At 36.5% G+C, this 17,561-nt stretch overlaps 1 protein-coding gene across 9 annotated transcripts in view; it reads right to left on the bottom strand.

The window, feature by feature from the left end:
- The window catches only part of LOC102237361 (nesprin-2-like), a 127,349-nt gene that overhangs the window by 25,413 nt on the left and 84,375 nt on the right, over positions 1-17,561 (bottom strand). For 8 of the 9 annotated variants that reach the window (XM_023348193.1, XM_023348199.1, XM_023348194.1 and 5 more), the window contains 14 exons: positions 17,291-17,446; positions 17,051-17,212; positions 16,331-16,501; positions 15,844-15,980; positions 15,022-15,211; positions 13,007-13,189; positions 12,811-12,924; positions 12,574-12,728; positions 11,008-11,155; positions 10,602-10,696; positions 7,035-7,263; positions 6,742-6,939; positions 4,204-4,314; positions 2,715-2,870 (listed from right to left, as the gene is read on the bottom strand). In XM_023348193.1, coding sequence (XP_023203961.1) covers positions 2,715-2,870; positions 4,204-4,314; positions 6,742-6,939; positions 7,035-7,263; positions 10,602-10,696; positions 11,008-11,155; positions 12,574-12,728; positions 12,811-12,924; positions 13,007-13,189; positions 15,022-15,211; positions 15,844-15,980; positions 16,331-16,501; positions 17,051-17,212; positions 17,291-17,446 — 2,205 coding nt within the window. The remainder of the gene's footprint in view (positions 1-2,714; positions 2,871-4,203; positions 4,315-6,741; positions 6,940-7,034; positions 7,264-10,601; positions 10,697-11,007; positions 11,156-12,573; positions 12,729-12,810; positions 12,925-13,006; positions 13,190-15,021; positions 15,212-15,843; positions 15,981-16,330; positions 16,502-17,050; positions 17,213-17,290; positions 17,447-17,561) is intronic. The other variant, XM_023348196.1, reaches the window with a different exon arrangement.

Consider the following 17,561-nt stretch of genomic DNA (forward strand, 5'->3'; position numbering starts at 1 on the left):
GGCACCTCTCCTATCGCCATGACTTAAAGGCGAAAGGAGAGGTGCCAAAGCCCTCGATGAATTTGAGTCTGCAGCGGGACACTTTGTTGTGATACATTGGTATGCATTCAGGAAACAAAGTGACCCAAATATAATGCACAGACAAAGCTTTAGAAATCCAAGCACTGAGCTGTAAAAAAAACAATAATAAGAATATTAAATGTGCTCACATGTACTCAGTAATTTTTACTCTTATATAGTAATAAACTAAATTCAGAAGAACCCTCAGGAGAGTGCAGCTATTTGCTCAAATTAACAAGGTCCATTTTTCTAATGACAGCTTAATACCAGCAGAACAGCCCATTACAAACCCACAGAGGGGGCAGTTGATCTTTTAGATGTTTCAGGGCTTATGATTAGAGCTGCTCTATTTGACTGATCATCAACATTCACGCTATTAAAAAGAGCCCTGCTTTGGTATTAATGCACAGACGCAGATGGTCCCGCTGCAGTGTGAAGAATCGGGGATGCATTGAGCGCTGTGGTCACCCTGTGAGGACTGAGTGCCGCCTTGGGAACAATAGAGCAAGTCCCTGCACCTCCCTTAGGCCGGCCAGGCCATCTGCTCACCAAACCCCCACCTACAAAATCTGCAACCTGTTAACCACAGACTCATCACTGTATGTCATGAAGAAATACGATAAATTGTTTGTTTTTAATAAGCTGGTGACATAATAAGTAGCACAACTTCACAAACTGAAGCTCAACAGTTTGGTGAATTAAAAAAAAAGATTGAAATATTTGACAGCATCACTCTTTTAGCCAAAAATTAGCACTATTTCAGCATATTTTCACATAAGTAAAATTAAAAAGTAAGCGTCAGGGGTGTCGGACTCATTTTTGTTTTGGGCCAAATCAAGATCATCAATAAAAGTGTTTGTGGTAATAATTTGGAAATATTTGCAATATTTATGATGGTAAATGTGACTTTTTATTACTCGCTGTACAGATCACAGACTATAATCTGACATCAACTAAAGCTGAGGCAGCTGGTTAGTACAAGTAAGAAAGTTTTTGACAATTTTTTTGACAATAAACTCCAAATTGTGTATTAGCATAAAAAATATGTGGGGATATGTTGATTGTGTGAATTTCCACAATAATTCTCAAGAAACTGGAGGGACTGATTGATATAATTTGGCAGTAAACAGATGAAAACTGCATTGATTTGATTGATAACATGATATTTAGGATTTAGTCTAGAATCTAGAGGGCCACATAATAAATTATGGCGGGCCAAATTTGGCCCACGGCCCTCGAGTTTGAAACCTGTGTTCTAGAATAAAGAAAGCATTTGGCAAAAAAGCTACTAAAGTACTGAGAACTGATCAGATTAAATCATTTAATATTTAAAAATTACATAATCTGATGGACCAAAATATAAAAATAAGTGGAAATGTTGATATTTTAAGAATTAAATGAAAATTATTTACTTAAACAAGATAATTACAAACTATAAAACATTTTACCAATCAACTAATATGATAATGGCACAATAATGCAAGTAATGATGAGTTTCATTAACTTTAATTTAAACTTTCATTTTTTATGAAATGCTCCCCAGTGGAACTGGAAGATATTTTGAATTTCCAAAATAAAATAAAAAACAATCAATGAAAACAAACTAAACCAAAACCATAAATAAAACATATTACGATTTCTCTGTAAACAAAACTGCCTACAAAAATATTAATAATCAAAATGGAAATTATCAAGCTCATTTTAATATATCATGGAATTAATTGGTTACTGCGACAGGCTTAAATATAAAATGTATGAAACTTTAACAAAAACTGCAGGTGTGTCTGTCTGGTGGATTTTTGGTTAAAACATGTTTGTTTCTCAATCAGTGAGTAGAAAATCCAGAAATTTTACTTAACTAAGAGTAGAAATACTTCATAGTAAAATTACTCAAGTAAAAGTAATGTACAGCATAGTAAAAATAGTCCTACAATAATTTTTTTTTTTTTTCAAAAAAGTTGCTCAGATAAATGTAAGTAGTTACTACCCACTACTTTGGGGTATTTTGACCAAAAATATGGATTTTACGAATTTATATTCACATGTAAAGCCAAAAAAACTCAAATCAATTCATTATCAGACAGACGAAGTACACACTGAAAACATTTCCTGCTGCTGAATCTGAAAACCTTTTGCCAACAGGAAAGCAGGTGCAAGCAGCTTCTCTAACTGAAAGCCCAATTAGCACTAGCATAAATTACCTTATAGTAGCCTTATAACCAGCTAACATGCTAACTAACCATTGAGTTCTAAAGACCAAACATGTGTAGGAATGTGTGGAGTTACCAAAAATAATATTCTAATCACAAGGTTACCAAGCAAGAATGATGGACAGCTTGAATCAGGGAGTAAATATTCTCACATGCTGACACAATGAGGGAGATTTATGTTTATAATGAATATTAACCATACGTGTAAGGAGGAACTGGTTCCTTTACAGAAGCTAAACTCTTAAAAAGTAAGCTGCTGGTTTCCCTCCAAGAACCAGCACACTTCGTCTCTTTCATCAAACAAATCAGTGTGACCAACGTGTGTGTGTGTTCTTCCGTCTTTGTGCAGTCATCAAGAAACCAGAAACGTCTTCCCTCCTTTCCCTCCTAGTCCATCTTCACCCACCTCAAACTATTTGTAAAAACTTTTAGTTTGGTTCTCACCTTGGTGCACAGCTCGTCCCATTGAGCATGGAGCATTTCCAGCTGCTGCTCCAGCAGCGCCGAGTCACTGGCCGCCACGTACTGGGACAGGTCTGTCTTCATGGTGGCCAGTTCCCTCAGTCCGCCAGCCAAACGCTGCAGAGAGAGCTCAGCCTCCTGCATAACACACACAGAAACATGCAGCACGGTCAGCAGGCGGCCATGCAAGCTGCTGCTTTACCTCTTGCTTGGGTTTGCCCTGACTGTCCAGATTAAAGGGCTGTGGACGGGACAGGGGGAGGGTAGAAGGGGTAATAAAGGGGGAGGGGAGTGAAAGCATCAGTGCATTAAATAAGAGGAAGGGGGGCTAACTGAAAGGCTTTGTAGTGGGGAACTTCTCATAAATTAAAAGTAACCTACTATTCTTCCTTTAGCATAGATCTACATGTTCATTAATTTTTTTTTCACAAAATTATTCTTTGATAATAATTTTAGTCTCAGTAATGCCTATTTTGTTCTGTTTTAGGGCTTCTTGTAACTTTAAATCCATAGCAGCGGCTGCTGGCCACGCCCCCAACTTAATTTTTACACTCGCACGTGAAAAAGACCAAAAACAGATGCGCAATTATGCAACTGTACGTCATTGAAAAGCAGAAGTGGAGCCTCCTGCACAACCAACAAGAATGCAGCAAGTGGTTTCTGGATGGTAAGTCAACAACAAAATACTTTTCTTTTCCAGCAGCCATTATACAGCGCTTTAAGAGGTAAAACCAGCTGATCAAACATGCTGTAGTTCCTCATGGTTTGCTAGGTGATGGGACAGGCTTTGCTTGGGTTGCTAGGTAACAGGGCAGTGCCTGCTGATTTGTGATGTTACATTTGAAAGAATTTTCAATCATCTCATTAAATGATTAATTTTTGCTTAATAAACAGCTGGGTGGTTTTTCTAAGCGCTTGGCCCGTTTTTAGAAGTAAATGAAAGTACAAAAATGTGCAAATTGTGAATTTTGCATAATAGGTCTCCTTTAAAATTATTATTTGGAAATCCAGAAAATGTAGATCCAACAAATGGATTCAAGAAAATGACACACAAATGTTAAAAATTTGAGGTGTGTTATTGCAACATGTAATGTGGAATACTATCAAAGCCACACGTTAATTCTGAGAAGATTTTTTTTTATTAATTTGTTTTCTGCAGAAAAACCTCCTGGTAAAATTCCCCCCTTGTACATAAAAGACTCTCCAAGTTACTCTCCAATGATTTGTTTATTACTTTCTGTAAAATTTAGAGAGGTTACTTTGCTGTGTCACATTATTATATTGAGATTAAAAAGACAAATGAGTCAAATATTAATTTCATACCTAGCACACATTCTAAAATATTCTTTTTTTTATTGGGATTTTATGTGATAGATTATGAAGCAGCACATAATTGTGAAGTGGGAGGAAAAAGATATAATGCTTTCAGTTAGTTTTCTATTAAAAAAGTCAAGTGGAATCAGTTGTTCACCTGGATTTGCGCCTCCTCCTCTGAGCCAGCCGGTCTTTCTGCAAGCAGATTGTCAACTTTCTCCAGTCCAGAAGAGATGCTGCTTGTTGCTTCCTGACTCTGAGACCACATCTGTGAAGCAAAACATTTCAAAAATACTCATCAACTCATTGATTTTACAATGTTTATACCTCACAAGTCCCTCAGTCCCTCACAAGTTTAAATAAATGTGTCCAATAGGTAGAAAACGAAACTATGGGCAAAAAAATGATTCTTTTTTCAAATACAAACAGAACACCGAACAGGAAGTCACAGCCTATTTATCTACAGGGGATTATATAAGAAGAACAGAGCCAGAGGTCTTTAGTAAGACAGGATAAGTTGGCCTTGTTTCCTAGATTGCGATTATGTCTTAAACATGTTGCCGTTTCCTGCATCTGGTCATCTTAAAGTGGAAAAAGCAAAAAACAATTTCTGACCACTGCCACTAAAAATCTGCAGATATTCGGGTGAAATTAATCACAAATTATAAAGATCTAACTAGATATCAGCAAAAGTAAGCTATGCTTGCATTAAAGTTATCAAAACAAGATCGTCTTGTATGAAGAAAGAGGAACATTCTAGATCAGGGGTGTACAAATTTTATGTTATGTGGGCCAAAATCGTCAGCTCAAAAGTACAAAAAAAAATATCAATTTAAAATCTAAAATCACCAAAAATATTGATATTGTGATTTTTTTTTTTTACCTACTTAACAATAACAACTAAGTATAAATCTTTTCGATTGAATAAATAAAGTAATCAGATTTCTTTTTTGTAGGAACGGGATCGTAGTTCCAAAACTTCAAATTGTTTCTGCACATTTTCCTTGTTAATTTCTCAATTTGGAAGAAAACTGGAAAAATAATTTGTCTGTTCTGAATAAAAACGAGATCCAGGTCAGTCTTCTTGCTTTCAAATGAAGCAAGTATTAATTTCAAAATGTTTGAATACAGCTAATAAAAGCAGATTTGGGTGCACCAAGATGTACTTTAGAGCAGTGGTCCCCAACCACCGGGCCGCGCAAGAAATAATGAACTACTTCTGGGTCTTTTATTTTGAAAATCCTAAACCGGATGTTACCAGTTACGTCTTGCGCGTCAAAATTGAGCCGCCAACTTGCAGCAGAATGAGTAACAAAACAACATCAGCTCACCCCCCCGGTCCGCTGAAAGGTTGGGGACCGCTGCTTTAGAGCATAAGTCAATGAGTAGATGTGGTCCTAGTTACCATGACAACAACAGAAAACCAGATGGCTTGGAAAAGATGACCACTTTGTGTTGCATCTAACATTTTTATAAGTAGATTTTAATTTAAAAGACATGGTTTTGTCCTAATCTATTTTTGAATTGTTGTCATGGGGGCCGCACAAGATCAGTCCAGCGGCCACAAATGGCTCTTGTGCCTCACTTTGAACACACTTGTTCTAGATTTATGCTGATGAGGGTCTCCCAGCACAATGCTGTGTCGCTGTGATGGAATGACACTGGTAACCAGCTGTTTCAGGATGTGGATCAGGAAGAGATTTGATCTCCCTTGGCAGGAGATCAGGGCTGTGCAGCCTGGGTGTGTGTGAGTGTGTGTGTGTGGGGGTGTGTGTGAGATCATGTCCTGGATTAAGGTCACACAATCCCCTCTACAGCACATTTTCCTTTTTACATTTTGTTGTTCTAAAACCTGCAACCTATGCATTAAATCTGTTACTAGCACTGACTCGAATCTCGATTAATCGATTATTGAAATAATCATCCACTAATTTAGTAATCATTAATCGTTAACAGGGACATACAGATTTTTTTTTTAAAGGCCATTTGCTGAAACAATAACATAGTTAGAGCAGTAATTGAGCCAACATTTAACATTTAAGCTAAAAAAATGTCTACTCTATAAATATGTTTTACCCCAAACTCCTCAAATAGTTTGGGGTAAAACTATAAAAAATTTACCTCACCTGATTTAAAATCTCACTTCTCAAAATTTAGTAATATTAAAAAGTGAAGATTAGCATTTCAATGGATTTTTATTGCCTTTTTATTCTTTTCCAGCTTTCAATCTGCCACTGAAAATATTTTCCAACTTTTTAAATCCAAACATTACGATTCTTAAAAACACACTCATGAAAACTGATATTTCTGCATTGCTGACCATGAAAATGTAACATTTTAAAACTCCCTGCTATTAAATACATGCAGTCTCTTTTTTAATACATTAAAGATATAAATAAATGATTTCTCACAGAGAAAGTGCAGATTTTTGTTTCTTAAAAATAGAATCTCCAATTATTGGTACTTTGTATTTGGATTTAGTTGTTAACGTTGCAAGAATCTCTCAAACTAAGCATGCATGTGGCAACAGTGGAAAGTAAAACTCCTTTTTAACGGGAAGAAAAATCAATCAGTGTACAAAAAAATATATAAAAAATGAAACTTTGAAATTATTTTCCATGTTTTGATTTGAATATATCCCATTTTTTAAACATCAGATGTGAAAATGTTGCAGATAAAAAGCACAGGATGTTACCTGGACAGTGATATTAAGCAGATCTTTATTTTTTCTTTGCAGTAAGGTGGTTCGCTCCCAGACTTTCTGTAATTCCTGAAGCTCTGACTGCAGTTGGGTCCGACTCTCTGACTCTGTAACGATTTCACACAAATGTTTCCCAGCTTCAACAGTCCGGGCGTAGACAGAGGAGTGCAGACCTAGAGATTCTTCAATAAGCTTTAAAAAAAGAGAAAAATTACAAAAAATATAATTAGCATATGATTTAATTAAAATAATACATTTGATAATGATCTGCAACCAAGTGCACTGACCTCATAAACATTTAAGTTCTGCAGCTGCTGCACCGTGTAAAGCTCCGGTCCACTAGGGGGCAGGAGAGAGTCCACCTCTCTAAACAGCTTCTTCAGAGATTTCAAACCGCCTTGGTAAATTCTCCACTGCTGCAGATGCTCCTTTGTTGAGGTCCAGTTGTGTGCAGCGAGAGCCACAGAATCGGTCCAGCTCCGCTTCAGACACGCCACTCGAACCATGAGCTCGGATCTGAGCAAGAAATAAGAAAGAAAAGTTTAGGTTTGTCAGCTTTATTTGGAGAAAAACCTGAAATCAACACGAATTCATAAAATTTGGTATTGTACAAAATTAAAAGCAGAAAAGCAGAAATTTAGTAAACATGCTTCTATTGGAAAGAGAACAAAAAAGGCTACTGAGAAAGAAACAGATCCTAAATGAATGATCATAAAATAAAACAACAAAATAATAAGAGCAGAAAAAAGTATTTACACAGGGTTTCTACACTTTTGCCACTGTAAAATTCAAGCACTGTTCAAGGTAAGTTTTCAAACTTTTCCAGCACCACATTGGAGATAAAAACAGATGATTTCAATTCACTATTATATGATATTATTTATTACTATTCCACATGCTACAGCAGGGACAAGGTAAACTATAATACAACAAAGTTTTATGTTTGGAAATATCAAAATTAAAATTTAACACACACAAAAAAATCTCCCCAATTTCAATGACTTTAATGTATAAAATGTAAGCTGGCCTTTATTTCAATTACACTCTTCAATAATTAATTTAGCCATTAGGAATAAATAATAAATATTCAAAAAAAAAAAAGAAAATATTGTACGTTTTCTGACATTTAGCAATAGTAATAAGTTTGGTAATTCTAACTAACCTAAATCAAGAAAAGTTTAGTCTGATTTAACTTTAATGAGAGAAAAATTAATTTGTGTGTCTCTGAAAAAAAATTCAACTGTAAATTGCATTTTATTATAAAACTTGGCAGCTTTAAATATCAAGCTTTTATACAGAAATCAAGCATTTTCTGAACCTTGAAAACACCGAATTAAAATTCAAGTATTTGCAATGATTTACAACAGATTCCTTCACCTTTTCCAAAAACTCAAAAATATCGATGAATCCAAAAGTAAACGCACAAAAACATGACATTAAATAATATCTGCTTGTCATTGAGTGCAATGAGAATTTGATTTCAGACCAACAAGCAGGAATTCTGACTCCAATAATCAGTTTTTGCACCCATGTGGCACAAAGAACAAGCAATCAATCAGCCGGTTGCAAATACCTCTGACCTCAGCTGATTCTGCAGACTTTAAAGCCCTTCTGTATGCAGAGTACTTTCTTCTTTTTAGTCAAAACCAAAAAGCTGTCAGTCACGTCAAGGACAAGGTAGTACATCTGGACAAGACTGGACTGACTCTCTCTGGAGCTGAACGCAAGATCATTCCTCACTGGATGACCATGAGAAAATTACAGATCTGTCCAAAAATATTTGCTAATAAAACCATCTTCACCAAGAAAACGATTGGAAACACACTGATGCTGACCCTTTGCAAATACGTCACTTCCTCATTCGAGGCGCCATAATGGATGTCGGGAGTGAGGGACGGGAGTATCGAACAGAGCGACTGAAATTGTTTCCCAAAACAGTCTTTGCCAGTTTATTCATGGCTACTACTTGTTGGAGTCGAGCTAATTTGTCTGTGAACTTAACACACCTGGTTGGGGCTCATAGACGGAGGTATTTACAAAAGTTGGACATAGCTAGCTTAGAAACCGACCCGTACCTTCTCCCTCCTGATGTGTTGATCAAATTCATACCACATGATTTATGTCATTTTATGTCATAAACAGCGCTTCCCTTTACACCAGAGCAGCCTTAAAACGTATGAAAGACAAAATGCTAACCAGTTCTTTCATACATTAATTTTTTTTTTAGTTCTTTCATACATGCTAGGCTACGTGACGGTGCGGTATTGTTTCCGGGGTTACTGAGACGCCATAATGCGTACCTTCGCCATAATGCGATATTTGATATCTGCCATCATAAATACTTAGAAAATAAATGAACGTTAATCCTCTTACCTTGAAAAAAGTGTTTGTTGTAAATCCGCGGTTACAGCGAGGGCTGCTATACATCGCCGCGTATCTTTCCTCGTTAAAAGATACAAAATAAAATGACAAGTTTGGTTTCTACCTTTGTCTGTTTGTGCAGCCGACCGCGCAGCACCCTGTGAACCTTTTTACTGCCAAATCAACTAAATAAAAAAAGACATCAGGTTACCAGATGTGCGGGTTTTTTTTGACGGACTTTACAGGAGCGTATTGGTAGCTTTGACGTCCAACATGGCAGAGCGGGCCGAGTTCCGAAGAGAGTGGCGTCACGTGCAAAGGGTCAATGATTGACCAAGTTGATGTAATTACTTTAGGACGGTTTTCCAGTAAAACATCATTATTAACTGGTTAGAAAAAAATCCTTATATTACAGATTTTGAACCAAGTGAAGCTAAAACTACACTACTTGAGGAGTTCTAGGTAGAACATATTTACATATAAACAGGGGGTTTTTTATCTGAAATGCAAAATGAACATAGATTTTTGTTAAATTTTGGCTAAATTGCAGCTTTGAGGATGTTGTTGGACTTTTTTGAGTCTCCAATTAACGATTAATCGATTACTAAATAGGTTGGTAGTTCTTTCAATTAATCGATTAATCAATGTGAAATTATGGCTCTAATCCTTAAGCGGTAGAATAAACGTTTGAAACACTCTAAAACATTTGAGCCGCATTTAGTTGTGTCTAATAACTGAGTTCTAGATTTTGAACCTAAATATGTGAGTTTGTGAAAGATAAACTTACAGCAGTAAGTTGTGTTAACTTTTATTAATTTTGTCAAAACTCCAAAAGTTGAATAATCTAGAGTTTTTAGGTTAGCACTTAAAAAAACTGAAAGACGAAAAAAAGTGGGAACTATTTCCCAGAATGCTTAGCGGCATGTTTTTATATCCTGAGACGGAAGTGTGTTACATTGATCTGACTGGTGTTTTATTAAGGAAAATTTTTATTTAATGCAAAGCTTGAGGATAAAGTCTTGTTCACACTAAATGATTTTGAGCAGAATTTAATAAAATTCATTATCAGATCAGAAATTTTGTTCATGCAATTTGAAACAAGAAATTAAAACATTCTAAAGTAAAATAAGTATTTATTTTAACTTGATATTGTGAGTGAAATAATAGAGAAATGTGGCTTTTCAGGTGAGAGCAGTTTTTTTCTTACATATTGTAAAATAATTATTTGGTATAAATTGCAGCATCAAGTTAAAACTAACCTTTCAAGAATAACGAACTTAAAAAACAATGTTTAGACAACTTGTCTCTTGTTGTTAAATTAATTTCATGAACTTTAATTTCTGAGTTAAAACCAAAACAATTTTCTTGTTGACTTAAATTGCATTTTCAATGCAGCTTAAACCACCTTTACATGTTTAACAGTGCACTAAGTCGTAATTCCTAAATCAGTTAAAAACCATAAATCTGTTAAAACGTCCTGCATCATTCCTCACCTTTTGTCCTCAGTTTGTTTTTCCATAAAGTTGAGGGCGTCACAGAGGAGGTTCTGGAGGAGCTGATGCCCCTTCATGACCTCAACCTGAAGTTTCTGTGGGAGAGATTTGTTAGATTAAAGAACAGAAGGACATTCATTCTCCTCTGTCGTTTTAACAAATTAGCTCATGATTACACAGTGAAAAGTTATGGTTAAGAAGTTTGACATAAATAATAGTTATTTGTTTGTGGACAGGTGATTTTCTCTGAGGCTGAACTTGCAGTTTCCTGAGATAACATATTAGCATTTCAATTATTCTGTGCTCTTCCTAAAACGATTGAAAACTTGTTGAATGTGCCGGAAAAAGCCTCAGATTATTGATAGTAAAACTCAAGAAATGAATGAATTTGTAAGATCTGCCAAACCTGATGGACAGCCAGCATCTCTCTAAGGTTTGAGTGACTCAGATCTTTTCTGCAAAGTGATTCTCGCTGCAGGTATTCCTGGATCGTTTTCACTTTTTCACATTTTTCTTCAAAGTCATAGCCGCTCTGAAGCTCATCTTGCAAAACTCTATAAAATAAAATAAAGAGAACAAAGGCTTTAGAGGCAAACCGTCAATCACTGTCTGTAAGACTGCATTTAAATCCAGATAGGTGAAAAAGTTTAATTGTAAAAAAAAAACAGGAAATTTATTGTACAGATCTGGAAAAAATTAAAATTCAATTGAAAACCTCCTGGTTATTCCACCAAATATGGATTTCTGAACTCTCTGAGTTAAAACATTAGTATTGTTGTTTCTAAATGAATTAGAACAATGCTCATTTTACTCAAACATATACCTATAAAAAGTAAAATGACAGAAACTGATCCTTTTAAGTGGTGTTTATTTTCCAGAGCTATATTTAGCGTTCATTGGGCCTCTGGTGATTATTTAAAGAATTGCAGTGTTACGTTTAAATGACTAAAGTTAAAGTAGTGATACTTCTTTGTTTTTCATGCTTTTTACAACTTTACCCATCAAAATGTGGCATTATTACCCATCCTTTCAGGTTGTGAACAGTTTCATCTGTGGTACATTTTGTTTTTCGGAGAATTGTCTTAGACTATGAAGACACAACACAATCTTTCTTCTATCTGATAAATATAAAACCAGGAATTATTACATTTGTGACGAGTTGAAGCTCCAATCACAGTAAATACAGAACAAGGACACAAAACCGTACCATCTATTTTTGGTCTAATTTGTGGTGAAAATATCTTGGTTCACTTGAAATAAGACAAAACTAACTTACAAGTAACTTTTCAGCAAGATACAGGAGCTTGTTTTAAATAAATAATTAAGTAAAACGTTCCAGTTCCACTGGCGCCGTTACCTAGCAACGCCAGCCAAGCCCAGCCCATCACCTAGCAACCGAGTTCTAGTTCAACTGGCAGATTATTTCATTTGTTAATATCTTAGCTAATATCTTAGTACACTTGAGATGAGACAAACCAATTTAAAAGTAACTTTTAAGCAATATATAGGAGTAAATAATTCCTCAATATTTATAAAAAAGTTCTAGTTCTATTTGTAGATAAATTAACTTATAACGTCGAAATGTCTTGAAATAATCTGCCAATAGAACTAGTAACTTTTTCATGAATATTAAGGAATTATTTACTTAAAACAAGCTCCTCTTTCTTGCTAAAAAGTTACTTTTAAGTTGTTTTTGTCTTATTTCAAGTTTACTAAGATATTTGCACTAGAAACTAAACCAAAAATTCTTGGTAAGATTTTGTGTTTTTGCAGTACTTAGTGATTTATTCTTTTTAGATTTTCATGCCATAATATTTCTTTGCTATTACATTTTTTGTGAGTTCATTTTCTTTTGTGTTTTCTGGTAATTTATCCGTTTTTCAAAAATAGTGCATTATCTCAGACTTTTATCTCCATTACAGTTTGGATTCTAGATGGCAATAATTACATGTTGTAGATCAAACTGTCTCACATGTTTTCATCTGTTGCCTTGGTAACGGTTTCTGCCCACAGCCTGCTGAGGGACTGAACTCGCTCCATCTCCTCGTTGCTGAGGTTTATGTCGCCACTCATCTCTTTAACGTCCACCAGTGATGGAGTCATGTCACTGAGATCCAAAAGAACCTGCTGGGAGTTTAAGAGAAAATACGAAATTATAAAAATGATTTGTTTTTCTTAGTTAAAGGTATGTAGAAGGGGAGTTTAAAACCTCCAGAGTGTCTGCATCACATGCGCCCCCACGCAGTTTAAAAAGCGAGTTCTGCATCTGTTCCTCAAGTGCTTCCAGCTGAGCTTTAAATCGTCTCTCTCGCTTCAAATCCTCCTGGACATTTAGACAATACGTCATATTTAACAACCTCCATGTTAAACAACATGCTTTATGTGTCAAATTTAAAATATCTCACCTCCAGATTTCTCTTTTTTCCCAATATTGTTTGGTTCAGCAGCAGGACATCGCGACTCAACAACCTGGTTTCTGATTTGATTAAATTTGCAGATAAAGGTTCGAGTCGTCCAAGAAGAGCTTTGGATGCTGCCAGCACATCTCCTGCATCACTTTGCAGCTCATCAGCAGCATCTTGCAGCCTCTAGATTGTGAAAAGAGGAGACAAGCTGAGGAACAGGAGCAGGCTTTTATATGCAGTTTATTGCCACTTTCCACTTGTTTCATTCAAATAGATTGATACTTTAGTCCTGTGGGATAACGCAATTTATGCAGTAAAAGGTTTCAACAACAACAACATTTCCTCTGTATTTTGGAAGAGAAAGGAACTAAGGAGGCATTATAAAAGGAAACCAAAAAAATACAAACATTTTCCTTTGATCAAATAAGCAAAACAGCACGTCATCTGGATGATCTGCAACAGGTTAGAGAGGAGGTCAAGTACACCGACTGGAAGCAGATCTTCAGTCATACTTCTCAACAGAAGTACATGCACCGTCGTTCCTTTCCAAGAATAGGAGAGCAGGTATTGAGAAAAACATTTAATTAAACCGGGAACGCAATGCATGGACTCCCCGAACCTGCACCTGGAACAGATGAGTCAAGCAGGGAATCTAATGATTCTAAAAAATAAAAAATAAAAACGAAAAGAGAAAAAAAGAAATGCATTTGGAGGCTGAAAAGCAGGGTTTGTGAACCTGGTTAAACTTCAGCACTTAAGCTCAGGCTTTCAGTACTTTATTGTGTTTTTTCTTGCCAGTTTTAAGCAGAAAAAACATAAACCTGGACAGAAATGCACTTTAGGTTACCCAGAGGATAATTAGCATAAGGACCAAGTAAAGTTCTGTTCTGTGTGAACTTATGGCAACAACAATAAATCAAATGTATCTTTAAGGAGACTGACCGTGTGCAATTATCATTTTATTGTGTAAAATTCACTTTTTGCACGTTTTCTTTCTTCCATTTGGGTTTCAACTGCTTCTATAAACAGCTCGAGCGCTTTAAAAAAAACCTGTTGAGTTTTGTTGGTTAATGTTGGTCGGTGTCTGAAAAATGAGCTGTCTGCCCCGTTACCTAGCAACTCAAACTGAGCTCCAGCTGGTTTCACCGCCATATGAGCTGTACAACGGCTGCTGGAAAAGACAAGTGACTTACTTGTTGTTAACTCACCATCCAGAAACCACTTGCTGCATTGTTGTTGGTTGTGCAAATGCTTTTCAATGATGTACTTTTGTATCATTGTGCATCTGTTTGCAGCCATTTTCACGTTCAAGTCTGAACGTTAAGTTGGAGGCCAGAAGTAGCTTATTTAGACTTAACCCTTTCATCCTTAGCGGTCATTGCAGTGGACAGCTATTCTCTTGTGTTTTAAATGTTATGTTATAAATGCACACAGATCACTGATCTGGACAACGGTGCGTGATACAATACACTGCCAACTACTGGCCATCTACTGGAACTGCAATGATTTGTTTGTTAACTCCAATATGGCAGACAGACCAAAAAAAGCAACTCCAGTCCCTGCTTCTTCTCTTGCAGGTAAAAAAAAAAATCAAGTAACCCCTAAAGACTAATACTACTGGTGTATTTTCTAAATAAAATTGTATATGGAGAAAATTACAACTGATCACCTTAAAAAAAGGAACAATTTTTCCCCCACCTTCTTTCTTATGCCTTAAAAATATCAAAAACACTCTGGAAAGAAATCCTGACATAAAGTATCATAATTCATGCATGAAAGGGAGACAGAGCCATAAAACAGCTCATTCTGAAAGGAGTTCAAAACTAAAATCTCATTATATCAGAATGATTTTATGCTAAACATTTGATGAACATGTTTGTGTAACAGGTCACCTATCCTCACCTGTTCAAGGAAACATAATAGGTCATCTTTAAGTCTGAATTTCCTAAATTAATTGCTTGAAAATGACTGTTTCAGTTCTGGTTGGTGATAAAGTTGATGAGACTCTGACTCACCTTGAAGGGGCAGACTGTGGTTTCTGCATCTTTTCCAGGTGAAAAACTTGATAACTCCTCCCACTCATTCCTCAGGTGTTGCAAACGAAGAGAAAAGCGCTCAGACAGATTTGAGTATTCAAGCCAGAGGGAGAAAATGTCTTTAGTGTTTTTATGCTCGTCTTTTATCTCTTGGAGTATTTTGTTCCACCTGAGGAGGCAAACATAAAGGTACTGAGTGTGTAATAATTATATGAAGCAACAAAGTTCAAGCAATAAGTTTAGAAATGAGAAAAGAAAAGTTAACTTAAAGGCAAATCCTTTAAATAGAATAGGACCTGACACTGTTCTCAAAATAAAATCACTTCATTCTCACATTAATTCAACTTTATTTTTTTATGACTTTATTCTTGAAATACTGGGACTTGATTGTCACATTACTACAATTTTATTCTTGCACAACTTTATTCTTGTAACACAGTTTATTCTCGAAATATTATGATTTTATACTCATATTATTGCAACTTTACTCTCGTATTATTTCGACTATTTTTATATGACTCTATTATCAAAATAAAATGACTTTATTCTCGTAATTTTATTTTATTTTATTTTTTTCTTAGTATAACCTAAATATTCTGGTGTAATATCTGACATTTTTTAGAGAAGATTTTAATTTGTGTGTCATAATTTTGTCCTAACTGGGGAAGAAAACGTCTCCATCTGCATCAGCCAGTGAGACAAACTTGTATCACAAAGGGACGCAAAAGGCCCCCGAGCCACACTTTGGACACCCGTACATTATCTGGTAAAATTTTAATCTAAATATTTCCCTCCACTGACCCATTTCGCTGCTCCTCTACTTCATCCCTAATGATCTGCGCTGACGCATCATGCAGCATCTCCATCAGCGTCCTGCAGGATTTGTCCACATCCGTCCAAAGCTGTTCTCCGTCTTCCTCCGCCTTCACCTGGAGGTGCTGAGCAAAATGGAAAACACTTTTTCCTTTTAACTCTCGCTCTCTCGAATGCATTTACTTCCCTAAAAAGTAATAAAAGAGGTGACAGCTTGAAGTCTGTGAATGCCCACTCTCTCACTGAACCTTTCAAATCCGGACTCGGAGGCTTTTAACCGCAGTTACAGCTTGCTGTTCCACACAAACACTAAAGTTTTATGATTCCTTCTTTAATTGTAGCCACTCAGTGTTCTAGACTCCAGATCAACTTGTTTTAAAACTAATAAACTACCATAAATGATTCTGACGATAATATACATTTATGCTTGCTTTTGTAGCTTTAATGTGTTTATGGAGACCAGTTAATTTCTCACCTGCAGGCGGTCTGAGTTTCCTTCAGCCTGCTGCAGAGAGAAGAGAGGCGTTCGCTGCTGCTGCAGGGCACAGCGCACCCTAGTGGTCAACAAAGTAACTTCCCCCAGAGATCTACGGAAACAACTCCACTTCTCCACTGACTCTTCGAGATGCGCTCTGAGATCTTCCATCTGTAACGGAAGGAAGTACAGAAGGAGCAGAAGCAACAGAAACAAAAACCAATTAGACAGTTTGGGTGATTTCATGTTCTATTCTTTATAGATGTTTCTATAGGTTTAAAATGTAAAAACACTGTCTTTCTGGGTTTTTTGTAAAAGAAGATGTCAACATTATACTTTTTATGTTGAATGAAATAAAAACTAATTGAAGATGTTTTTATCTTTAATGGTTTCAGACTCGAGGAGGTCCAACGGTCAGCACAGGAACATAAGATGGTCATAAAACAACTTCATTCTGGACAGTTAAATAAGGAAGAACGGAAGGAAGGAAGGAAGGAAGGAAGGGAGGGAGGGAGGGAGGAAGGAAGGAAGGAAGGGAGGGAGGGAGGGAGGGAGGGAGGGAGGGAGGGAAGATTTAATGATTAATGGATGGATGGAGGAAGAAAGGAAGGAAGGAAAGAAAGAAGGAAGGGAGGGAGGAGAGACTTACTGATTAATGGATGGATGGAGTATTTATGGACTCCAGTCCACCAAACTTGTCCAACCTTGAGGTTGACTTACCTGCTGATGAAGATCAACACAGGCCTGCCTCACACTGTCCACTTGGCCGGAGAAGATCTCATTACACAGGAGCTTCTCTTCCTTCCCATAACACACTCCTCTTCCTCCTTCTCCCAGATCCTGCAGATCTGCAGAAACCTGCTGGATCCTGGCAACTTCAGCCTGGAAAACACAAAGTCACCTCAGATAGAAAACTGTCCACAGTGTCCAGACGTCCCTCTGTGTGTCCCATCATTATACCTCCCACTCCAGCAGAGCGCAGCCCGCCAGGGTTTGACTGTAGGGCTGTTTCCACTGACTCATCCTCTTCTTCTGCTGCTCTGTCCAGTCTTGCCGTTTCTGCAGAAGTCTCTCTCGTTCTGCACAAGTGTGATGGAGGTGTTCAACCTCATGAATCTAAGAAAAAGAAGAGGAATGGAGCCAATTCAAACACAGTCATTGTTTCCATGTTACTATGGATGGACACGTGGATTCTGGACACATTATTTAACAATATGTTGAATCTATAAAC

Source organism: Xiphophorus maculatus, chromosome 15 (genome assembly GCF_002775205.1).
Source record: "Xiphophorus maculatus strain JP 163 A chromosome 15, X_maculatus-5.0-male, whole genome shotgun sequence".
In the NCBI taxonomy this organism is placed as follows: domain Eukaryota; kingdom Metazoa; phylum Chordata; class Actinopteri; order Cyprinodontiformes; family Poeciliidae; genus Xiphophorus; species Xiphophorus maculatus.